The sequence below is a fragment of the Eretmochelys imbricata genome, chromosome 5, assembly GCF_965152235.1.
Source record: "Eretmochelys imbricata isolate rEreImb1 chromosome 5, rEreImb1.hap1, whole genome shotgun sequence".
NCBI classification, from domain to species: Eukaryota; Metazoa; Chordata; order Testudines; family Cheloniidae; genus Eretmochelys; species Eretmochelys imbricata.
In genome coordinates this window covers 91,726,721-91,752,216 of record NC_135576.1, presented here as the reverse complement: position 1 = coordinate 91,752,216, position 25,496 = coordinate 91,726,721, and the positions used below count along the sequence as shown (strand labels likewise).

The following is a 25,496-nucleotide window of genomic DNA, read 5'->3' as shown; positions in this document are numbered from 1 at the left end:
TAATAACTATACAGAAAAGAGAAGTGTTCAATAAATATTTCTGTTCTGTATTTTGTAAGATGCAGGATGCACTCATCTCAAATGAGGATGATTAAGTATTCTCAAGTCCATTAGTAACTGAAGGTTGTTTGACAACATTTAGGGATAAACATTTTAAAATCAGTAACTCAGATCATTTGCAGCCCAGAGCCTTAACAGAGTTGGTTGAGAAGGTCTCTGGCCCACTGAAGTTAATTTTTGAATAAATCTTGCAATACCATGTTAATTCTAAAAGACTGGAAGAGTGCTAACGTTGAGCCAATATTCAAAATGTCAAATGGGATGACCAGGATAGCTATCAGCCAGTTATTCTGACATCAATCCCAGACAAAATAATGGAAAAAACAGTCATTAAAGAGTCAATCTTTCTCTCTCTCTCTGGCCCAATTAATATTTAAATATTTATGCACAGTAGAACAACTTCAATAGGAGAGTGAGAGAGCCCCATCCCAGAATAATCTATAGCCCAGTGGTTAGGGAACTCTCCTGGGAGGTAGGAGACTCAAATCCCTACTCCACATTAGGCAGAGGGGTGAACTGAACTTCTCACAACTGTGAACCCCAAGTAGAGATAGGCACCTATGGTCTCTTTCAGGAGTTGGGTTTAGGCCACACCCCTCTCCTTAGCACTGGCTAGTTTAGTCTGTTCCCAACTCAGTGTGCATGCTTTTGTGATTTCCATTTTCTAGGCACCTAACTCTGCCCATGCACTGTATATGGAGCCTGGATGCCTAACTTGTGGTAGTGAATTCCATTATGTGCCAGGGCACCTAAAAGAAGTTAGGCACTGCAACCCCCAATGCTGCAATACCTAAATCATCTAGTTCCTTGCTACTAGAAGGATCAGGACCACACTGGGGAAAGGTGGGAACCCTTACCTCCACATCTGAAAGTAAACACTATGTAGGCTGGCAACATCTGAAAGGAGCTTGACAAACCTGACATGTAAAAGTTCAAAACTATTTACAGAAGTGAGAAACACTGCACAGTATCTGGCACAATATAGGGAGACAGAGCCTAACTTCAGCAATCGTCACTGAAAACACAACTTTTAAAATGAAGTTTTCTTCTTTTTTCGGGGAGAGGGCTAGTCCTAAGATTGAACTGTTTCATTTTATTACCTGCGACACAAGTGAAAAATAAAATTCAGTTTAATATTATTCATCAGCCAAAACATACCTTGTTGAAGTATTTGAAGAGAATAGCTCTAAGCTCAGTAGCAGACAGGGAAACTAGTTTTCCCATTACATTGGCCTCGCTCTGTGTAAGGATTTGAGATGAGCCTCTAAGTGAGTGCTGGCGATTCTGAATATTTTCATTCTTGTAGTCAATGGCGGCCTCCAAAGCTTCAATCCCTTCTTCCAGTTGGAAAAGGGCATGTTCTTCCTACAAATAAAAGCAGAAATGAGGTGCCACTCTCCATTTCAATTAAAAAGCTACGCAAGAGTCAGGATACCCTAACGTTAATATGTTAATTTATTTTATTATATAGACTCTGACTGTTTGAGAGAAAATGCAATAACATACTACAAATTGAGGAAAATGTTTAAAAAAAATAAATGACCTTTTTCACAGTGGGTTAAATACAATACATTACTGAGTGGAGGACTCACGGGATGGTCTATACCCTGTAAGTGGGACTTACTTCACTTTAATTTAAGTTAATTATGCTGATTAGCAGGATTTCTACCTCACACTGTGCTGGAGTCTGGGAATATCCTTAGCAACACACCTTATTGTCACAATGGAAATTTGGGGACATTTCAGGTGAGGTTTCCTTCTCACAAAACCCAATGAAAAGTCAAGTGGAGCCCTTATTAGTGGATAAATCACCTCAAGCAATGTCCGAACATAATAAGAACCAGCTGCGAAAAACTGATAATCATCCATTGAAGTTTTTCTAAACAGTACGAATTTTTAATTATATGGTTATTTGGAAAACTAGTAGGTGTGGGTATTCCAAGAAAGCAGCACATAAAAAAATAACTTTAAAAGATCTTGATCTTCTTAATAGAAAGTACATTTATAGTAGTAGTCACTATAAACATGCATAGCTCTGTGTGTACATTATATACATAATCTTCATAGAAAATCATGGGAGCTATAATTTTCTACTTTTAACTCCCTGTTTTAAGTAGAAAGGAACTTAGTAGCTACTTTATTAGGATCCTGAAATCGAGGGTCAATCTGCAAACGTGTATCTTTTTAGCATAGTGAAGATGAAGCTATGCCAGAGAAGGAAAATGAAAATGAAACACAAAAAGACAGAACAATGCTTTTTATTAGTTTTGTATTTTTAGTGTGTGGATGGTGGGAAAGGCAGCGGAATGTGCCTAGGAGTCTCAGAAGTTTTAATTGGCTGTGTCCTGCAGCAAGACACGTAAGTTTGGAGGCAGTTTTGTCTCTTGCTTCCCATGACAGATGTCAGACCACTGTGTCATGAAGGTGATGTATTTTTAATTCCCTTGAGAGGAAAGGAACTTGTTGCATAAGCGTTTCCTGCTGGCCAATCCAGAACAGTACTGATGTCAGTTTCAGTGGCAGCTATTAGACAGCTGTCTCTAAGGCCTAATCTATACAAGAAAGTTACACTGATTTAACTAAAGATTTAAGTCATGCAGGTTTGAAAGTCCTATTTCAGTTTAAAGACAGAATTGTGATGGTTATCTGGAAAGGAGAAGCTCTCGGAGTTCAAGGAAGAAAAACAGTATGCCACAGACAAAAGAACAAGGGAGGGTTGTCAAGACACCAGCTGGAACAGATTTCCAAACCTAAACTTTCTTATTTAGCAAACCAGGCCACTACTGTTGTACCTACTTTAATTCCTTTGAATTTCTTATTTAAAATTTTAATATTTTAACAAAAACTGTTCAAATTTCTCAATTCTAGTTATCTGATATTTGGAAACATGTTTAGATCATGATTAGTGTGTTATATTATAAAATAGTAACTAATAGCTATTTTTACTTACTTCAGGGGATAACACTTTACCATCTTTAAGTTTCTCATCCACACTATTTCTTCTTCTGAGCAGCTGGTCCCTTTCTTTCTGAAGAACCTGAACTTCTTCCACAATCTGTCTCCTCTCTTCACTGGCACTGATCTGGAGCTGCACACTTTTATCACACAATTCCTTGTCCAGCATACTCAGGCAGGTAGATAATTTCAAGCTATCTTTGTTTAAAGCCTAAAAAAACCCAAATTCACAAATGATACAAAAATGCTACCCATAATTAACCAAACTGTACATAGTTTACATTGCAAGCCCTTCAGGGTAGGGACTGTCTCTTTTCCATTTTTGTAGAGCACCTAGCACAATGGGGCCCCAACGCTCTTTGGGCACTATCATAATATAAATATTTACTACTAACTATAAAACACTTAACTTTCTGTATGTAGAAAGCTGAAGTTGAATCATAATTTAGTCATCACCCGTTATAAAGACACCTGCTATTAAGAAATCTGTGTTTAAATTTCTATTCATTTTTGCTTTTAAAGCCAAATAGCCAAAAAATATATTTTGTTTTCAAATTGCAAAGAGATCTACCAAATTTTACAAAGTATAAGACTTTACACTTACATAAAGGAATTTAGAGTAACAGCCGTGTTAGTCTGTATTCGCAAAAAGAAAAGGAGTACTTGTGGCACCTTAGAGACTAACCAATTTATTTGAGCATGAGCTTTCGTGAGCTACAGCTCACTTCATCAGATGCATACCGTGGAAACTGCAGCAGACTTTATATATACACAGAGAATATGAAACAATACCTCCTCCCACCCTACTGTCCTGCTGGTAATAGCTTATCTAAAGTAATCGTCAGGTTAGGCCATTTCCAGCACAAATCCAGGTTTTCTCACCCTCCACCCCCCCCACACAAATTCACTCTCCTGCTGGTGATAGCCCATCCAAAGTGACAACTCTTTACACAATGTGCATGATAATGAAGTTAGGCCATTTCCTGCACAAATCCAGGTTCTCTCACTCCCTCACCCCCCTCCAAAAACCCACCCCCATACACACACAGACTCACTCTCCTGCTGGTAATAGCTCGTCCAAACTGACCACTCTCCAAGTTTAAATCCAAGTTAAACCAGAACATCTGGGGGGGGGGGTAGGAAAAAACAAGAGGAAATAGGCTACCTTGCATAATGACTTAGCCACTCCCAGTCTCTATTTAAGCCTAAATTAATAGTATCCAATTTGCAAATGAATTCCAATTCAGCAGTTTCCCGCTGGAGTCTGGATTTGAAGTTTTTTTGTTTTAAGATAGCGACCTTCATGTCTGTGATTGCGTGACCAGAGAGATTGAAGTGTTCTCCGACTGGTTTATGAATGTTATAATTCTTGACATCTGATTTGATTTGTGTCCATTTATTCTTTTACGTAGAGACTGTCCAGTTTGACCAATGTACATGGCAGAGGGGCATTGCTGGCACATGATGGCATAAATCACATTGGTGGATGTGCAAGTGAACGAGCCTCTGATAGTGTGGCTGATGTTATTAGGCCCTGTGATGGTGTCCCCTGAATAGATATGTGGGCACAATTGGCAACGGGCTTTGCTGCAAGGATAAGTTCCTGGGTTAGTGGTTCTGTTGTGTGGTATGTGGTTGTTGGTGAGTATTTGCTTCAGGTTGCGGGGCTGTCTGTAGGCAAGGACTGGCCTGTCTCCCAAGATTTGTGAGAGTGTTGGGTCATCCTTTAGGATAGGTTGTAGATCCTTAATAATGCGTTGGAGGGGTTTTAGTTGGGGGCTGAAGGTGATGGCTAGTGGCGTTCTGTTATTTTCTTTGTTAGGCCTGTCCTGTAGTAGGTAACTTCTGGGAACTCTTCTGGCTCTATCAATCTGTTTCTTTACTTCCGCAGGTGGGTATTGTAGTTGTAAGAAAGCTTGACAGAGATCTTGTAGGTGTTTGTCTCTGTCTGAGGGGTTGGAGCAAATGCGGTTGTATCGCAGAGCTTGGCTGTACACGATGGATCGTGTGGTGTGGTCAGGGTGAAAGCTGGAGGCATGCAGGAGGAATAGCGGTCAGTAGGTTTCCGGTATAGGGTGGTGTTTATGTGACCATTGTTTATTAGCACTGTAGTGTCCAGGAAGTGGATCTCTTGTGTGGACTGGACCAGGCTGAGGTTGATGGTGGGATGGAAATTGTTGAAATCATGGTGGAATTCCTCAAGGGCTTCTTTTCCATGGGTCCAGATGATGAAGATGTCATCAATATAGCGCAAGTAGAGTAGGGGCTTTAGGGGACGAGAGCTGAGGAAGCGTTGTTCTAAATCAGCCATAAAAATGTTGGCATACTGTGGGGCCATGCGGGTACCCATAGCAGTGCCGCTGATCTGAAGGTATACATTGTTCCCAAATGTGAAATAGTTATGGGTAAGGACAAAGTCACAAAGTTCAGCCACCAGAAACAGATTGATAGAGCCAGAAGAGTTCCCAGAAGTTACCTACTACAGGACAGGCCTAACAAAGAAAATAACAGAACGCCACTAGCCATCACCTTCAGCCCCCAACTAAAACCCCTCCAACGCATTATTAAGGATCTACAACCTATCCTAAAGGATGACCCAACACTCTCACAAATCTTGGGAGACAGGCCAGTCCTTGCCTACAGACAGCCCCGCAACCTGAAGCAAATACTCACCAACAACCACATACCACACAACAGAACCACTAACCCAGGAACTTATCCTTGCAACAAAGCCCGTTGCCAATTGTGCCCACATATCTATTCAGGGGACACCATCACAGGGCCTAATAACATCAGCCACACTATCAGAGGCTCGTTCACCTGCACATCCACCAATGTGATTTATGCCATCATGTGCCAGCAATGCCCCTCTGCCATGTACATTGGTCAAACTGGACAGTCTCTACGTAAAAGAATAAATGGACACAAATCAGATGTCAAGAATTATAACATTCATAAACCAGTCGGAGAACACTTCAATCTCTCTGGTCACGCAATCACAGACATGAAGGTCGCTATCTTAAAACAAAAAAACTTCAAATCCAGACTCCAGCGAGAAACTGCTGAATTGGAATTCATTTGCAAATTGGATACTATTAATTTAGGCTTAAATAGAGACTGGGAGTGGCTAAGTCATTATGCAAGGTAGCCTATTTCCTCTTGTTTTTTCCTACCCCCCCCCCCCCGATGTTCTGGTTTAACTTGGATTTAAACTTGGAGAGTGGTCAGTTTGGACGAGCTATTACCAGCAGGAGAGTGAGTCTGTGCGTGTATGGGGGTGGGTTTTTGGAGGGGGGTGAGGGAGTGAGAGAACCTGGATTTGTGCAGGAAATGGCCTAACTTCATTATCATGCACATTGTGTAAAGAGTTGTCACTTTGGATGGGCTATCACCAGCAGGAGAGTGAATTTGTGTGGGGGGGTGGAGGGTGAGAAAACCTGGATTTGTGCTGGAAATGGCCTAACCTGACGATTACTTTAGATAAGCTATTACCAGCAGGACAGTGGGGTGGGAGGAGGTATTGTTTCATATTCTCTGTGTATATATAAAGTCTGCTGCAGTTTCCACGGTATGCATCTGATGAAGTGAGCTGTAGCTCACGAAAGCTCATGCTCAAATAAATTGGTTAGTCTCTAAGGTGCCACAAGTACTCCTTTTCTTTTTGCATAAAGGAATTTGTCTCCAGAACTTAAAAAAGTGTTCTACAGAAGGTGAAGAAATATCTTTGTTCTACATTATCACTAATTTAAAAAGTCAGAGAAACTGAGGTACAGAAAAACAGATTGGCTTGCTTGAGATTACAGGGATAGAAATCAGATTACATGAGACCCATACTGCTGCTTCTCTTTCTAATATGTTTTATCTGGACTCTCAAACAATGGTACTGTAACAATAGTTACACAGTATTATATAGAGCACCTGGCTAGATCTTAGTTTCTTGATTTCCAAATGACTTTTCTCTTGTAACAACGCTTCTTTCTTGTTTATGATATCTTCTCTTTTCTTTAAGTCTTCTTCCAGTTCTGCTAATTCTTGACGTTGATGCAGAACCTTCTCTAGTTCTTCATCTAACCATTTCCTTTGCTCTTCCTGTTTCTACATTTTAAAAAAATAATAGCAAGATATAGTCAGGGCTCAGAAGTACATCCTTTGCACAGCATTCTTTAAGTACACTATTTTCTCATCCAGAATAATAATTCTATCAATTTCAGATTTCTATAACTTAATCCAAAATTGACATTCTTAGTGTTAACAACAGTAACTCTACAACAGAATCCTGATTTGGAACTCAAGATAATGAAGTTATTTGGCTGGAGAAATTTGAAAAACCACAGCAGTATTACATTGCAAAGTCTGCTATGCACATGTTTGTATAAAACAGCCCTTGCTGAAATACATGTTATTTTCCTAAGAATATTTCTATAGCTCAGGTACAGGGCGTTACATTACATTTCATCAAGACTATTTACTTGTCAGAAAACAGCAATTGAAAAGAAAATGAGAAGTTAAAAGCTACATTAACAACTGAAGTCAGAAAACTAGTACACTGGTCCTACATCAAGGTCTGCTAGCTTGGATATTATGCCCAAGTGAAGTCCTACTGAAGGCTTGTTTTGAACAGGTTTAATCAATGTCAGGAGACTGGAGGGCTCCCATACAGGCCACCCCTTAGATGCTCCTGTATCCCCAGGGTGTGGCACCTTTGTCCCTCTTATTTAAGCCCTGGTCTACACTAGGACTTTAGGTCGAATTTAGCAGCATTAAATCGATGTAAACCTGCACCCGTCCACACAATGAAGCCCTTTATTTCGACTTAAAGGGCTCTTAAAATCGATTTCCTTACTCCACCCCTGACAAGTGGATTAGCGCTTAAATCGACCTTGCCGGCTCGAATTTGGGGTACTGTAGACACAATTCGATGGTATTGGCCTCCGGGAGCTATCCCAGAGTGCTTCATTGTGACCGCTCTGGACAGCACTCTCAACTCAGATGCACTGGCCAGGTAGACAGGAAAAGAACCACGAACTTTTGAATCTCATTTCCTGTTTGGCCAGCGTGACAAGCTGCAGGTGAGCATGCAGAGCTCATCAGCACAGGTGACCATGATGGAGTCCCAGAATCGCAAAAGAGCTCCAGCATGGACCGAACGGGAGGTACGGGATCTGATCGCTGTTTGGGGAGAGGAATCCGTGCTATCAGAACTCTGTTCCAGTTTTCGAAATGCCAAAACCTTTGTCAAAATCTCCCAGGGCATGAAGGACAGAGGCCATAACAGGGACCCGAAGCAGTGCCGTGTGAAACTAAAGGAGCTGAGGCAAGCCTACCAGAAAACCAGAGAGGCGAACGGCCGCTCCGGGTCAGAGCCCCAAACATGCCGCTTCTATGATGAGCTGCATGCCATTTTAGGGGGATCAGCCACCACTACCCCAGCCGTGTTGTTTGACTCCTTCAATGGAGATGGAGGCAATACGGAAGCAGGTTTTGGGGACGAAGAAGATGATGATGATGATGAGGTTGTAGATAGCTCACAGCAAGCAAGCGGAGAAACCGGTTTTCCCGACAGCCAGGAACTGTTTCTCACCCTGGACCTGGAGCCAGTACCCCCCGAACCCACCCAAGGCTGCCTCCTGGACCCAGCAGGCAGAGAAGGGACCTCTGGTGAGTGTACCTTTTAAAATACTATACATGGTTTAAAAGCAAGCATGTGAAAGGATTACTTTGCCCTGGCATTCACGGTTCTCCTAGATGTACTCCTAAAGCCTTTGCAAAAGGTTTCTGGGGAGGGCAGCCTTATTGCGTCCTTCATGGTAGGACACTTTACCACTCCAGGCCAGTAACACGTACTCGGGAATCATTGTAGAACAAAGCATTGCAGTGTATGTTTGCTGGCATTCAAACAACATCCGTTCTTTATCTCTCTGTGTTATCCTCAGGAGAGTGAGATATAATTCATGGTCACCTGGTTGAAATAGAGTGCTTTTCTTCAGGGGACACTCAGAGGAGCCCATTCCTGCTGGGCTGTTTGCCTGTGGCTAAACAGAAATGTTCCCTGCTGTTAGCCACAGGGAGGGGGGAAGGTTGAGGGGGTAGTCACGCGGTGGGGGGAGGCAAAATGCGACCTTGTAACGAAAGCACATGTGCTATGTATGTAATGTTAACAGCAAGGTTTACCCTGAAAGAGTGTAGCCACTGTTTTATAAAATGTGTCTTTTTAAATACCGCTGTCCCTTTTTTTTTCTCCACCAGCTGCATGTGTTTCAATGATCACAGGATCTTCTCCTTCCCAGAGGCTAGTGAAGTTTAGAAAGAAAAAAAAAATGCACTCGCGATGAAATGTTCTCCGAGCTCATGCTGTCCTCCCACACTGACAGAGCACAGACGAATGCGTGGAGGCAAATAATGTCAGAGTGCAGGAAAGCACAAAATGACCGGGAGGAGAGGTGGCGGGCTGAAGAGAGTAAGTGGCGGGCTGAAGAGAGGGCTGAAGCTCAAATGTGGTGGCAGCGTGATGAGAGGAGGCAGGATTCAATGCTGAGGCTGCTGGAGGACCAAACCAGTATGCTCCAGTGTATGGTTGAGCTGCAGCAAAGGCAGCTGGAGCACAGACTGCCACTGCAGCCCCTCTGTAACCAACCGCCCTCCTCCCCAAGTTCCATAGCCTCCACACCCAGACGCCCAAGAACGCGGTTGGGGGGGCCTCCGGCCAACCAGCCACTCCACCACAGAGGATTGCCCAAAAAAGAGAAGGCTGTCATTCAATAAATTTTAAAGTTGTAAACTTTTAAAGTGCTGTGCTTAAAGTGCTGTGTGGCATTTTCCTTCCCTCCTCCACCACCCCTCCTGGGCTACCTTGGTAGTCATCCCCCTACTTGTGTGATGAATGAATAAAGAATGCATGAATGTGAAGCAACAATTACTTTATTGCCTCTGCAAGCGGTGATTGAAGGGAGGAGGGGCGGGTGGTTAGCTTACAGGGAAGTAGAGTGAACCAAGGGGTGGGGGGTTTCATCAAGGAGAAACAAACAGAACTTTCACACCATAGCCTGGCCAGTCGTGAAACTGGTTTTCAAAGCTTCTCTGATGCGTACCGCGCCCTCCTGTGCTCTTCTAACCGCCCTGGTGTCTGGCTGCGCGTAACCAGCAGCCAGGCGATTTGCCTCAACCTCCCACCCCGCCATAAACGTCTCCCCCTTACTCTCACAGATATTGTGGAGCACACAGCAAGCAGTAATAACAGTGGGAATATTGGTTTCGCTGAGGTCTAAGCGAGTCAGTAAACTGCGCCAGCGCGCCTTTTAACGTCCAAATGCACATTCTACCACCATTCTGCACTTGCTCAGCCTGTAGTTGAACAGCTCCTGACTACTGTCCAGGCTGCCTGTGCACGGCTTCATGAGCCATGGCATTAAGGGGTAGGCTGGGTCCCCAAGGATACATATAGGCATTTCAACATCCCCAACAGTTATTTTCGGGTCTGAGAATAAAGTCCCTTCCTGCAGCTTTTGAAACAGACCAGAGTTCCTGAAAATGCGAGCGTCATGCACCTTTCCCGGCCATCCCACGTTGATGTTGGTGAAACGTCCCTTGTGATCTACCAGAGCTTGCAGCACTATCGAAAAGTACCCCTTGCGGTTTATGTACTCGGCGGCTTGGTGCTCCGGTGCCAAGATAGGGATATGGGTTCCGTCTATGGCCCCACCACAGTTAGGAAATCCCATTGCAGCAAAGCCATCCACTATGACCTGCACATTTCCCAGGGTCACTACCCTTGATATCAGCAGATCTTTGATTGCGTGGGCTACTTGCATCACAGCAGCCCCCACAGTAGATTTGCCCACTCCAAATTGATTCCCAACTGACCGGTAGCTGTCTGGCGTTGCAAGCTTCCACAGGGCTATCGCCACTCGCTTCTCAACTGTGAGGACTGCTCTCATCTTGGTATTCATGCGCCTCAGGGCAGGGGAAAGCAAGTCACAAAGTTCCATGAAAGTGCCCTTACACATGCGTAAGTTTCGCAGCCACTGGGAATCGTCCCAGACCTGCAACACTGTGCGGTCCCACCAGTCTGTGCTTGTTTCCTAAGCCCAGAATCGGCGTTCCACAGCATGAACCTGCCCCATTAGCACCATGATGCATGCATTGGCAGGGCCCATGCTTTCAGAGAAATCTGTGTCCATGTCCTGATCACTCACGTGACCGCGCTGACGTCGCCTCCTCGCCCGGTATCGCTTTGCCAGGTTCCGGTGCTGCATATACTGTTGGATAATGCGTGTGGTGTTTAATGTGCTCCTAATTGCCAAAGTGAGCTGAGCGGCCTCCATGCTTGCCTTGGTATGGCATCCGCACAGAAAAAAGGAGCGGAACGATTGTCTGCCGTTGCTCTAACGGAGGGAGGGGCGACTAACGACACGGCTTACAGGGTTGGCTTCAGGGAGCTAAAATCAACAAAGGGGGTGTCTTTACATCAAGGAGTATTTCAGGCAGGACTTCACGGAGGGTTCCAATAAGAAATGGTGCACCTAAGTTATCATTCTTATTGGAACAAGGAGGTTAGCCTGGCCTCTGATTGATACATGGCTAGATTTACCTCGCTGCACCTTCTCTGTGAGTGACTGCAGTGTGACCTAGAGGAATGAGTCCCCTAGACAGGGGAGGAGGCAAATGAGTACAAAACAAATCTGGTCTATTTCTTGTTTTGATCCACTCCATCTATCTTTTACATCTTTGGCTGGCAGCAGACGGTGCAGAAGGACTGCATGCCATCCACATCTCATGGCTGCTCGGCAGAAGATGGTACAGTACGACTGCTAGCCATCCTCATCTCTTGCCTGCCTGGCAGAAGATGGTACAATACGACTACTAGCAATCCTCATCTCTTGCCTGCCTGGCAGAAGATGGTACAGTACGACTGCTAGCAATCCGTATCGCCTGCCTGCTCACCATAAGACGGTTCAATAGGACTGACTGCAGGACTAAAGAGAATGACCTGGTCAAGTCACTCCAAATTTAGTCCCTGCACCCATGTCTGCCCAGGCGCTCCCAGCCGACGTGGCCAGGAGCACCTCGGACACGACGAGGACGACTGCCAGTTGTATTGCACCGTCTGCTGCCACAAGGCAAGGGGTTGCTGCTACTGTGTAGCAAAGCCGTACCGTATCTGCCAGCACCCAGGAGACATAGGGTGACGGTTACCTGAGCGGGCTCCATGCTTGCCGTGGTATGGCGTCTGCACAGGTAACTCAGGAAAAAAGGCGCGAAACGATTGTCTGCCCTTGCTTTCACGGAGGGAGGGAGGGAACGGGGGCCTGACGATATGTACCCAGAACCACCCGCGACAATGTTTTAGCCCCATCAGGCGTTGGGATCTCAACCCAGAATTCCAATGGGCAGCGGAGACTGCGGGAACTGTGGGATAGCTACCCACAGTGCAACGCTCCGGAAGTTGACTCTAGCCTCGGTACTGTGGAAGCACTCCGCCGAGTTAATGCACTTAATGCACTTAGAGCATTTTCTGTGGGGACACACACACTCGAATATATAAAACCGATTTCTAAAAAAACGACTTCTATAAATCCGTAGTGTAGACATACCCTTAATGTTTATCTTCTCAGCATGTATTTCACATTTTCTGGCAATAGAGGGAACCGTGATTGGGCATGTCTGGACATGCTGTAAATGTGACATAAGAACACAAGAGCAACCATACTGGCTCAGACCAAATGTCCATCTAGCCCAGTATCCTGTTTTTCGACAGGGGCCAATGCCAGGTGCTTCAAGTGATTCATCCCCGGTCGCCCATTCCCAGCTTCTGGCAAACAGAGGCTAAGGACACTATCCCTGTCCATTCTGGCTAAAAGCCATTGATGGACCTATCCTCTGTGAATTTATCTAGTTCTTTTTCTAACCTTGTTACAGTCTTGGCCTTCACAGCATCCTCTGGCAAAGAGTTCCACAGGTTCACTGTGTGAAGAAATACTTCCTTTTTTGCTTGTTTTAAACCTGCTGCCTATTAAAGTGTCATACATTATTTCCTGGAGCCCCCCATGTCACCCCCAACATGCTATAAAAACTCCAGAACCCAGCAGGGGTAGGGGAGGATTTGGGGCTCGGTGTCAGTTGCTAAGCTGGGGGGTGGGGAGGAGCTCAGGGCTTCTGCCCTGTGGCGGAGTGGTGGGGCTAGGGGCTTCTGCCCTGTGTGGTAGCAGTGCTCCAGGCTTCAGCTGTGGAGTGGGGGGCGTCTCAGCACCAGGGCTCAAGGCTTCAACCTCATGGGGAGGCGCCAGGATTCAGGGTTTCAGCACCAGGGAACACACCAGGGCTCAGGGCTTCAGCTCTGCAAGTTTGAAAATATTTACTGGAGCTCCACTTCGGACAGCTCTGGCTGAATTTAAGCCCTGCTTGTGGCCATCACAAGGCGCATGCATAACTTAAGATATATGGGGGAGTGTTACAGCTAATCCGTGTGGTGGCGAGGTGACAGACTCTGAACACAGAAGAAGGTTCATCTGCCCGCAACCGATACGCCTTTCCAGACCACCAACAGGGAGAGAGAGTCTTTATTTTACTTTCTGTACTGTAGCTCAGGATCACATATTTGGATTCTATTGTAGTTTTCAATAAATGGTTAAAATCCACCTAGGTCTCTCTTGAACCTAACTGAATTGCACTGGAGGAAGGGCAGTTCATAACATCAACGAAGTACTGAAAATAACAGCTGGAGCCAAAAAGCTGGCTATATTAGCTCCCAACACTGCTAATGCTGGAGCAGCCAATACCACAGAGATTGAAGAGAATACTGACCATAGGCAACCAGCCCTGAACCAACACTTCCCTCATGAAGAGCTGGACACAGACAATGGTGCCTCTAATTTTTTCTCAGTCTTAAATGCTTTCTGCACCCCATCCTACCACCCACTGCACTCGGTTGCCCATTCACTCTTGGTCCTATGTTCAGGCTTGGAATAATCTAGATGGCATTGTCACAGAGGTTGCCACACTAAAGTTGCCACAAGTAACAGAAGCTCTATGAAGAGAGCCTTGAAACTGTCCACATTTGGGGGAAAAAACCCAATTCATCACCCTCCAACCCATTAGCTAGCCTCACCTAGTGGATGACCAGAGGAAAGGGTAAAATACCCCTTCCAGCTGCTGGCAAAAGTCTTTTACAACTCTGAGCAACAATCAGCCACAATCCAGAGCCTGTAAGCAAGTACAGCAGAAACCTTGTACCCCTGTGCCAACCAGAAACTAAGTTCATTGTACCACAATAAAGCCAAACTAAAACCATCACTGAGAGTGAGGGCAAGCAGGCAGGCAGAAGTTATTCCTGCTCCCTGCTGGAGGATTACCTTTCTCTTTACCTTTGATGGCCAATTTATCCCTGCTTCAAAGAAAGAAGGGCATCTAACAATTGATTTGAGTACAGTTCTGCCAATCAGGAAACAGAATCTTCCCTCCTCCCACACAAGGCTAATCAAGAGGTGGGGTGGGGGATAATGAGTTTTGTCTCCCCTCCCCTTGCTTCTCAAGGCCCACCAGATTTGGAATAAATTAGCTACCTGTAATTGCTGTGAAGTTTCTGCCAAGTTTTTCTTCTTTTTAAAAGCAGCAATCTCTTCATTTTTAAGTTTGAGAATTTTCTGCTGTTGCTCTGTCTTTAACTGAAGTTCCTGTAAGTAAGAAAGATAAAACTATTTTCCTAGCTTCGTTGAGTCTATTGTCATCACATTTAGTTTTTTTCTGAAGGAGCCCATGTCAGTATATAAGATATAAGATTTTCATTCCACTAATGGAAGCTGTATTGTAATGATAGGAGATGGACAGTAAAATAAAAAAGCATGAAGAAGAAGAAAGTAATTTGTAAAAATTGTAGGTGAAAAGATTTTGTATGCATTTTGATTTTTCCTACCTTGAATGGCATTCCTTGTATTTATGGGAAGCCTTATAGTTATGCATCATGATCTATGAGAAAGTGATGGGGTGAAACTGTACTATATGCTTATCCATTATACAGAAAAGATAGCCTCTTACTTTGATTTGCTGTTGGTCCCTTGCAATCTCTGCCTCAAGAATTTTCTTTTTTTCACTTTCCTCTCGCAGTCTTTTCTGTAGCTGGGCCTGCTGCTGCCTCATATGATTCACAGTCTGCTCAAGTTCTGTAGCCCGTTTCTCATTTTGGGTAGATAATGATGCCAACTTCTTAGTGTCCTGCTGCTTCTTCTGTAAGACCTGAATTCACATGGCATATTTCAGTCTAATAGCATAAACACTTAAAGAAACAAAAAACACATCTTAGGACAAATAGCAGTAAACAAGTCCACTGATATTTGCACAGGTTTAGGATTTAGTGTGGTATTTTGTTAGAAGACTTGTGCTACAAAGCAGATTGCTTTAAATTGATTTGCAAACTTTCTCCCTAAGTTCTTACCAACTGCCAAACACCATGGTATGTGAGCACATCCATGCTATCCAATAATCTCTTTTTGTCCACCTTTCTAGTAAGAAAATACACTTCTCACATAAGGATATTGTTTGATACATGCAAGTACCAACTATTGGTACATTGAGGGCCTGATTATCTACTGTAATTACACTGACTTCAATGGAGTCACATTGGCATAAAACTTGTGTAACAGAGCAGATGATTAGGCCCTAAGTGTTCTATGGGATAGAGCAGTAATTCATAACTCCTAATGACAAAAATCAAAAACTACCTGCACTTTTAATTTAGCTGTATCCATTTTCTTCCGAAACTCTTTTTGTAACTTGGCTTTCTCAGCAATGTCTCTCAGCTCCTTGTTCTCCAGCTCCTGAAGCTGCTTTTGTGTTTCAGCTAATTCTATCTTGGCTTGCTCACCTTCATGTTCCAGTTTAGTTATTTTCAAAGAGTACTGCCTGCTTACAGACTGAGCATCATTGCCTTAAAAACAAAATATTACAAAATTTCTTGAAAAATTGCGTTATTGAAAAAAAAAACCCACTATTTCCAAATTCCATATGAAAATCTAATCCTTAATTATACATCTAAAGAATTTATTACTACTTAGCATTTATTTCAGGTAACACCCACAGCGTACCAGACACGTTCCAATCAGAAAAAAAGGCATAGTTCTTTCCCTAAGAATTCACAATCGAATACCCTAACAAACAGGCACAAGGCAGGGGAAGGAGTACAATATACAGATAAGATGCCAGATGTTGATAGGACTCACCTGGATAGTACAAAGTATTTATAACCCAGTTACCAAAAATATACATAGACTATTCTCAGTAACACTCTTATTATTAGCAGCTAGTTTCTGGCAAGTGTCAAAGTAGAAGTAAAAAGAACGAGGAGTACTTGTGGCAACTTAGAGACTAACAAATTTATTTGAGCATAAGTTTTTGTGGGCTAAAACCCACTTCATCGGATGCATGCAGTGGAAAATACAGTAGGCAGAGATAGATAGACAGACACAGACACAGAGAACATGAAAAAATGGGTGTTGCTATACAAGCATAACGAGAGTAATCAGTTAAGGTGAGCTACTATCAGCAGGAGAAAAAAAAATAAAAAAAACTTTTGTAGCATGGGGAAATAGTTTTACTTTGTGTAATGACCCATCCACTCCCAGTCTTTATTCAAGCCTAATTTAATGGTGTCCAGTTTGAAAATTAATTCCAATTCAGCAGTTTCTCGTTGGAGTCTGTTTTTGAAGTTTTTTTGTTGTAGTATTGCGACTTTTAGGTCTGTAATCGAGTGACCACGGAGATTGACGTGTTCTCCGACTGGTTTTTGAATGTTATAATTCTTGACGTCTGATCTGTGTCCATTTATTCTTTTACGTAGAGACTGTCCGGTTTGGCCAATGTACATGGCAGAGGGGCATTGCTGGCACATGATGGATATATCACATTGGTAGATGTGCAGGTGAACGAACCTCTGATAGTGTGGCTGATGTGTCCCCATGCTACAAAAGTTTTTTTTTCTCCTGCTGATAATAGCTCACCTTAAGTGATTACTCTCATTACACTTGGTATGATAACACCCATTTTTTAATGTTCTCTGTGTATGTGTGTGTGTGTATATACACACACACACCCCCCACTGTATTTTCCACTGCATGCATCTGATGAAGTGGGTTTTAGCCCATGAAAGCTTATGCTCAAATAAATTTGTTGTTAGTCTCTAAGGTGCCACAAGTACGCCTCGTTCTTTTTGCTGATACAGACTAACACGGATACCACTCTGAAAGTAGAAGTAGATCTTCAAGAGGAATTTGAATGCACCCAAGTTCAAGAAGGACATTCCCTTTGTAGGACATGGCATGGAAAAAATATGGAGATATTTATGGAACAAAAAATCATTAGGAAAGCACACCAAATATTTAATGAAGGTATTTAATGAATGTATGGTGGGGCCCCAACCCACATCTGGGGCCCCAGGTGCCACGATAATACAATTAGTAAACAATTATTAAAAGAAGTGACAAAAACTTAATGATTTTATAATAGCCCCCACTGATTAAGATTAATTACATATTAATTACAAACAACTAGGACTATTAAATAGCTAATCCTTACTTTCTTTCATACAGTAGAACCTCAGAGTTACAAACTGAGTGGTCAACCACTCACCTCATTTGGAACTGGAAGTATACAATCAGGCAGCAGAGACAAAAAGAAAAAAAGCAAATACTGTACAGTACAGTACTGTGTTAAATGTAAACTACTAAAAAATAAAGGGAAAGTTTAAAAAACTGACAAGGTAAGGAAACTTTCTGTGCTTGTTTCATTTTAATTAAGATGGTTAAAAGCAGCATTTTTCTTCTGCATAGTAAAGTTTCAAAGCTGTATTAAGTCAATGTTCAATTGTACACTTTGGAAAGATCATAACATTTAGTTCAGAGTTATGAACATTTCAGAGTTACGAACAACCTCCATTCCTGAGGTGTTCATAACTCTGAGGTTATACTGTATATGTTTTGAATTAAAATGTGCTTTACACAAGTCAGTTACCTGTTTTTACTATTTCTTTAATAAGTTCCTCCTTCATTTTGATATTAAGTGCAAGTTCTCTCATCTTTTGCTTGGCCTCGGTGAGTCTCAGCTCTGAATTCTTTAATTTCTGCATGTTTATTACACGACTCTTACGGTGGCATTCAATCTCTTCACCTTGAAAGAAAGGGGCAATGCTGAGAAGAAAGATCTGGAACATGCTATATATCCAGAGGACAAAATCCTGGCCTATTCTCTGCATATACACTGGGGAGGGAATCAGAAAGACAGGATACAGGGAGTCTCTTCCTCCCCACCTGCCATCTGCACAAAATCAGGACAGGATACAGAGTAGGAGCACTAAGTTGGGAAAGAAAGGTCCTTGGCTAACATACCCACTGATGCTCCATGACCCAAAGGGGAGTGAAATAATGTACTTACAGCCACATGTGGCCTTCTACAAGTTGCTTCACTTTTCTGTCTCACTTTATCTGTGAAACAGGGATAATACAACTTACCTCCATCACTTACAAAGGTGTTGTGAGGATTAATTAAATATCTACACAATGCTCTGGATATGTGGCACACTATATAAATGTTAAATATTATTTTTAAAGCACCAACCAGGAAGAACATGAATGTACTTCACAAAAAAAGTATTTAAAAACAATTCCAAATGAGGACATCAAAAGTATTTTTATTTTAAAGTCCATGTTTGAATGGAAAAGATTAACAACACTAAAAATGTACGTTTTCATGGTGTGACATAAGCATATGTTAGTATCTCATAATTTCCATTTGTAATTGTTACCTGTGACAGTGTCATTCTGCAGTATGGTTTCATTTGATAAATTGGACTTGTGCATTTGGAACTGTAGATCAGTCAGTTGAAGGGGAGAACAAAGAAGAGTCTGTTTTCGTGTCCATGTGCGGTTTATGGAACGCCTAAAAAGAAATTAAAAACCAATCCATATTCCAAATTTATGATTTTTTAAAAATTTCATACCAGATTATATAATCCTAATGCACTAGGTCCCAAATCTACAAAGACTTGCATGTGTGTCATAAATCTACTTTTACCACCACCTGCTCCCTTCAGGTCCTGCAAGTAGATCCTTGGATCAAGACATACTTATTAAAGTGAAGAGGCGTTCAATCTAAAGCTATGTTAAATGGAATAGAGTAGGTCATTAGCAATACCTATTGTGTTCACTTATTTTGTGATGTCAGGAGGTTCTACAAATTTACATAAAATGACACTGTAAACTGGCTCCATGATATGCCAGTATTTGGCAGTAATATAGCTCTTTGAGTGAAAGCTTTAAAGACTGAATAAAACAACAACAAAAAGATTACCTAAATGCTGATTTCTTTTTGCTGTCTGTGTTCCTTTCTTCTTCATCACTATGATCAGAGAAGTGGCAGTGAAGGACTTCATCTTGGTCTTCTATATGACCCAATATCATTTGCCTGCGAGTCTGAAATCCAGCCATTACTCGGGCCAGTGAGTAAGTAGGAGGGCTGGTGTGTACCTTCCAAGAGACCCCAAAAATAAAACCGGGGGTAAAGTCATTTGCAGAAAGCTAGGAATATTTAGGGCTGATTTTTCAAATGGACTTCTGTGACATTATTGACATAATCTGGAACCGTATAGATCATCATTGCAACCAAGGTCCTGTAGTGGCACCAAATCTTACATAAAGGGGGTCAAATGAGGTGTCTAAGACAAGGTTATGGTTTGCTGATTATGATTATGCTGTCTATATGTGTGTATCATTTTTGTAATTGAAGTTACGAATATTGGCTCTATACTGTCTGTATTTCAAATTTATGCTATGCTTCTGGGTGACACCCCAGACGAGTTGGTGTCAGCTCTGCCTAGCCTGCTTGATGACCCATTAAGGGCCATCAGCTATACAACTGAGCCATTGAAAGAAGGCAGACATGCCTTGTGACTCAGCAAGGTATGCAGGGACATGCCTATGGACAGAACTCCGAGGTTTTTCCATGCCATGTGATGGACAGCTTGTCTTTGGAACAAAGAAAGAAAGACCACATGGCAAGAGAATATAAAAAGCTGCTGCAGCTCCTCCATCTTGTCTTCAATCCTGCTTCTTACCTCTGGAGGAACTTTGCTACACTGAAGCTTTGAACCAAGGACTGAAAGACCCATCCCAGCTGTGGATCTTCTCCAGAGACTTGATTTGAACCTGCAGTTTATTCTATCACTGCTGCAAGCCTGAACCAAGAACTTTGCCATTACTGTATGTAATTGATTCCATTTAACCAATTCTAGCTCTCATCTATATCTTTTTCCTTTTATGAATAAACCTTTAAATTTTAGATTCTAAAGGATTGGGAACAGTGTGATTTGTGGATAAGATCTAACTTGTATACTGACCTGGGTCTGGGCCTTGGTCCTTTGGGATCGAGACAACCTTTTCTCTTTTACTGGGGTATTGGTTTTCATAACCATCTGTCCCCATAATGAGTGGCACTGGTGGTGATACTGGGAAACTGGAGTGTCTAAGGAATTGCTTGTGTGACTTGTGCTTAGCCAGTGGGGTAAAACCAAAGTCCTCTCTGTCTGGCTGGTTTGGTTTGCCTTAGAGGTGAAAAAACCCCGGCCTTGGGCTGTAACTGCCCTGCTTTAAGCAGTTTGTCCTGAATTGGCATTCTCAGTTGGGTCCCACCAGAACCAGCCTTGTTACAACTTCATACACAAATCTGCTAACACCTGCATTTGCATGCAAACGATGAGGAGGGTTGTGCAAGTTTTCTGGATTTCTTTTTGGAAAAATCTATGGAGATACTTTTGAGAATTTGGTTCCAACTGTTACAGAATGGGATACTGGCAAATCAGTACATAGCACTCTTTTCTTGGAATTAGTACAGAATAAATATATCATTATTAGTAATTATTTGTATTTTACTAGCACCTAAAGGCCCACTCAGGAGTGCAGCCCCTTTGTGCTAGAGGTTGTACAAATACATTTGCACTGGATAAATTGGTGCTGTGTACGTTGCCACAGATCAGAAATTAATGTTTCACACTCTTTAATGTGATATAAACAGAAAATGTCAATGCAACTGTTAGTATCTCCTTTCAACTCTTGTACCAAAATCAGAATAATTACAAAACGAAGGAGAAAAATAAAAAATGTGTTTAGTCATTACCTTTCGGGACTCCAGTCCTGTAGCCATATGAATGGAATGTACTAAACTATTAGTGAGTGGCACACTATATGGTCTTCTTGCAGATGTCATAGCAGCTGGCCCATCTCCACAAGCACTTCTGGATACTGAAGCTGTAGTCACAGTAAGCTTCTCTAACTTATCTTTCAGCTGATCAATAAGGAGTTGCTGTTCCACCATTTTCTCATTCTCAAAAAACAAACAAACAAAAAAACCCTGTTAGGTGCCAGCTCTACATTATATTTACATTACTCTAACCACAAACACATTGGTTTGAATGGTAAAGCTATTAGCAGGGTGCTGTGTTTGGTGTAGCACACTGAACTTAAATTCTCTTGCAAGGCTTAAGTTTATGCAATGCACCAATGCTAACTTGAAATAGAAAATTTGATGGAGGTGCAAAATCTTTGAATTCTAAAACATACAATTTTAATTAAATTAATCTAAAAATATGCACCGCATAATGAACAAACTTCAAAAAGGTTTGTTAAAAACATCATTAACCTTTTCAAACAGGCCCATCTCAGGTATGTTATACAAGAAGATTAAAAGAGTTGGAGGGGATACTTATGAGTCCATATTTGCTTTATTAATGCATAATTGGAAAAGAACAAAATATGCTTATGAGTCCATATTTGCTTTATTAATGCATAATTGGAAAAGAACAAAATATGAGTCAGCCAAAATTGATATTCAAAATGGAAGTTACAACCTTGGAGCCTGATCCTAAAGCACAATGTGTATGTTTGCTCAACAAGTAGTTCCATTCAAGTAAGTGAACTCATATAAATAAAAGTATGTACATAAACATTTGCAGGATCAGGACTTTGGTTTGATCTTGCCTGCCCCACACAACTCTGCCAATGATGCTAGTCTGGAGAACCTACTTATCTGCCTTTCCCACAACAGTCTTTGTGCATTGTTCAAAACATTGTTCAAAACAGTTCGCCACACTGGCTCATAGCAACCAGGAGAAGCCGCTGCAGGGGAAGTCTTGCTCAGACCCTGATTCCCCAGGATGGAGCAGTCTCAGTATACATGGAATCTTTGAGAAATTTAGCTGCAAAATGCTTAACAAGTCTCTACTGATCATGTGCAAACTTACAATTTTCAAAGGATTAAAACTTGGCCAGATTTGAATGTTTTCTCCATGGGGACAAGAGGGCAATCCCCTGCCAAATTTCAAGTCCGTGCTCCAAAACACAGTAGCAGCAGAACTTATCAGCTAAATGTTTGTAAGAATTTCTTTTTAACACAGAAAAATAATTTATTTTCCCCTAACTTCATTCTCAAAAATGACTGAAATGTTTCTGCTGAAATGAAAATAACTAAATAAATCAGACACACCCAACATGGAAAATTTTAGTCCAAATGGTTTAAGTTTGGAAAGTTTATAAGCTATTGAAAATAAGGTTTTACAATGGGAAGTGTCAGGCAACATTCAGTTGCTTAAGATATGATATTTGCACATAATACCATGTGTATGTACTGCAATTTACTTTTACAGTTCTGATCCAATTTGAAGTGCCAATCAAATCACATTCTTGTGAATGCTATTAAAAACTATTTGATTCATAGAGTTGATTTTTATTTTTATTTTAAATAGAAAGGGATGGTTTAGTGAACTTACAAGTTAGCCAGGAACTCTAAAATTCTAATCCTGGGTCTGCCACTGTCTTGATGTGTGACTTAGGCAAATCTCTTAACCTCTGTATCTTCACTGAAAACAGATGTGTTTTTACATCAAAATGGATTTTACACTGAGAAAGCTATCTCAGCATAAAATCCCAGTGGAGACAAGGCACAGGTAGTTTTTACCTCAGTGTAGCTAGTCAAGGTAAAAATGACCTGTACCTCACCAGAAATTGCAGAAAAGGAAGAGAAGGAACAAGAGAAGAAGAAGGTGATAATTGGCTTACTCGCCTTTTCTGTCACATTACGCAGTGACCTGCTCATAAGGCATCAACAGAGGGAGGAGGAGAAGGGAAGATAAGATGGGATAAAGACAGAAAAAGGAGAATGAGGAGAACAGCACTGATTCTCCCATACTTGGAATATTTACAACTTATTTTCTTCATAAGTTTTAGGAGATGGTAATATTTGTGGATCTTATGAGAGAGTCAATTTTAGGAGAAATATATTGAATATTCCACTTGTAATCTGATGGTCCTCTGGCTACCAGGCAATTGACTAAACCCATCATAATTATTTTATTGAGAAATGCTCCAAATGGAGGGGAAAGTAGTGTCTCCACTATGCTACCCTGATTCCTGTGTTAGCAAATCTTCCTATATATTTAGGCTGAAATCCTGTCCCATTGACAAAGCTCCCATTAACTTCAATTAATTTAGTGGTGCCAAGATTTCACCTCTAAACTTTTTAGTATTATAATACAACAGACACTTCTATAATCCCTTCCATCCAAAGATCTCAAAAAGCTTTACAAATATTGAAGAATTAAGAGACACTACTCTCCAGTAATGTTGGTAAATATTACTGTTCTTGTTTTACGGATGGGACAGGGAACAAGTGACATTAAGTGATTCACCTAAGGTCATGCAGTAAGTCTGCAGTAGACTAGAATACAGATCTCCTGAGTCTCAGTTCTGTATTTTAGCCACTAGACAAAGATAATTTTCTCATAAATGGTCACAGTTATGGAATCTAAGGAATAAACAGTACAGCCTGAGACAAAATTCTCATTGATAAGAAAATAACTTGCCTGAGGGCTGCAAAATATGGCCCAAATTTTAATAACTATAGTAATTACTGCATTCTAATATGCATCTTATTTGAACCAAACTTACACAGTAAAATGTGCAAGAGGAAACCTACCTGTAATTTATTTGTTTCTTGTGCCTCTTTAAGAGATTCCAGATGTTCTTGGTTTTCCTGTATCAATGTCAGTATTTGATCCTGTAATACCTTCAGCTCAAGCTCCTTTTGACTGAATACTTCTTCGTCCGTAGCTAAAGCCTGCTAGACAACAAAAAGGAGATAGGGTGAGGATAGAAAGGTGTTATTCTGACAACAGAATAATGAAGAGATTCTTCATATGGTGTTAAGAAAAGCAGATCTGAACTGCAAAATTTCCCAAGGTATACCATTGGTAGATTTTCCATAAATGATGTGCTGATTCTAGTAGATCTTGAAGATGCAGTATCTCTAATTATTCCCTCAGTATTATTCATCATCTACTTACTTTTTTTTGATAAGTTCCTTTCTCCATATGATGGGGTGGAATAGGCCAAGAGGCCCCCAGCTGGAGGCCTCAGGGTCCTGCAACACCTGTCCCAGAAAAAGAGCAGTAGAGAGGTCCTCTAAGCTTCTTAGACAGATTGAGTGGGACATGGTGAATCTGGGGACGCTGCAAGGGGCTAGCCAATCAGTATAAAAGGAGCTGCAGTGCAGACCACAGTCAGTTCCTTGCTGGAGCTAGAGGAGTTCAGCTGGTGCTCTTGACTGGTCACAGAGAACTGCAGCACCATGGACAGCTCAGTGCTGGCAGGGACTGGGGGAGCAAAAAGGAGCTTCTGGCTGGCTGCTGGGCCTGAACATAGAAGAGCCCTAAGGTAAGGTTGAAGGACTGGTGAAGGCTGGGGCCATGCGGAAGTGGCCCAGGGAACTGAAAACACTTTTGTTAAAGGGACACGGTGGCGTGTGGCTGCTATTCTTAGGGTCCCTGGGCTGGGACTTGGAGCAGTGGGTGGGCCCGGGTTCCCTCCCCCACCACCATAGGCCACTGGGAAAATGGCCTAGAATTGGACAGTGATAAACCCCAAGAAGGGGATCTGAATTACTTAGGGGCCCAGCTAGGTCAAAACCATTGCCTCCAGGGAAGAAGCCCTGGAAGTACGGCCTGGTCCTAGGGCTAGGACTGTTTAAAGACTGCAGTCACACCCAACCTGAAGGGGACACTCGCAAGAGGTAGGTGCATGCCATTACACTCCCTAAGAGAAATGCCAGTAACCAGAACTACTGTATGCAATGGTATATTAATACAATGCTATTTTCAGCATGCATTAAAATTCAGTCACAAGATCCAAGCATTTTAACTGCAAGAGTAGTGCAAATCTCTCATAAAATAGTTAAGAAACTAACACTGCCTTCCTTGTTCTACAGCTGTGATGATAACCACATGAATAAAGTCAGAATAGGCCTGAAAATTTCTTTTGATGTCTTTACAGGTGTATGAGCCAATGTTGGTCTAAGCAACTTCCAGAGTGCAGACGCTGCAGTAGCTGCATAGTGTATTTGAGCTCTGCACCCATGGATGCTTGGTAGATCCTGAGGGGGCGGGGGAAGAGTCT

The 25,496-nt window shown here is 42.1% G+C and overlaps 1 protein-coding gene across 1 annotated transcript in view; it reads right to left on the bottom strand.

Annotated features, from left to right (window-relative positions):
* KIF27 (kinesin family member 27) overlaps window positions 1-25,496 on the bottom strand; it is a 47,034-nt gene that overhangs the window by 6,520 nt on the left and 15,018 nt on the right. The window contains exons 6-16 of the mRNA XM_077816389.1: window positions 24,022-24,165; window positions 21,169-21,375; window positions 19,348-19,523; window positions 18,803-18,936; window positions 18,013-18,168; window positions 15,729-15,934; window positions 15,046-15,243; window positions 14,574-14,684; window positions 6,934-7,110; window positions 3,011-3,226; window positions 1,219-1,425 (exon numbers count right to left, since the gene is read on the bottom strand). Of these exons, the coding sequence (XP_077672515.1) occupies window positions 1,219-1,425; window positions 3,011-3,226; window positions 6,934-7,110; window positions 14,574-14,684; window positions 15,046-15,243; window positions 15,729-15,934; window positions 18,013-18,168; window positions 18,803-18,936; window positions 19,348-19,523; window positions 21,169-21,375; window positions 24,022-24,165 (1,932 nt within the window). The remainder of the gene's footprint in view (window positions 1-1,218; window positions 1,426-3,010; window positions 3,227-6,933; window positions 7,111-14,573; window positions 14,685-15,045; window positions 15,244-15,728; window positions 15,935-18,012; window positions 18,169-18,802; window positions 18,937-19,347; window positions 19,524-21,168; window positions 21,376-24,021; window positions 24,166-25,496) is intronic.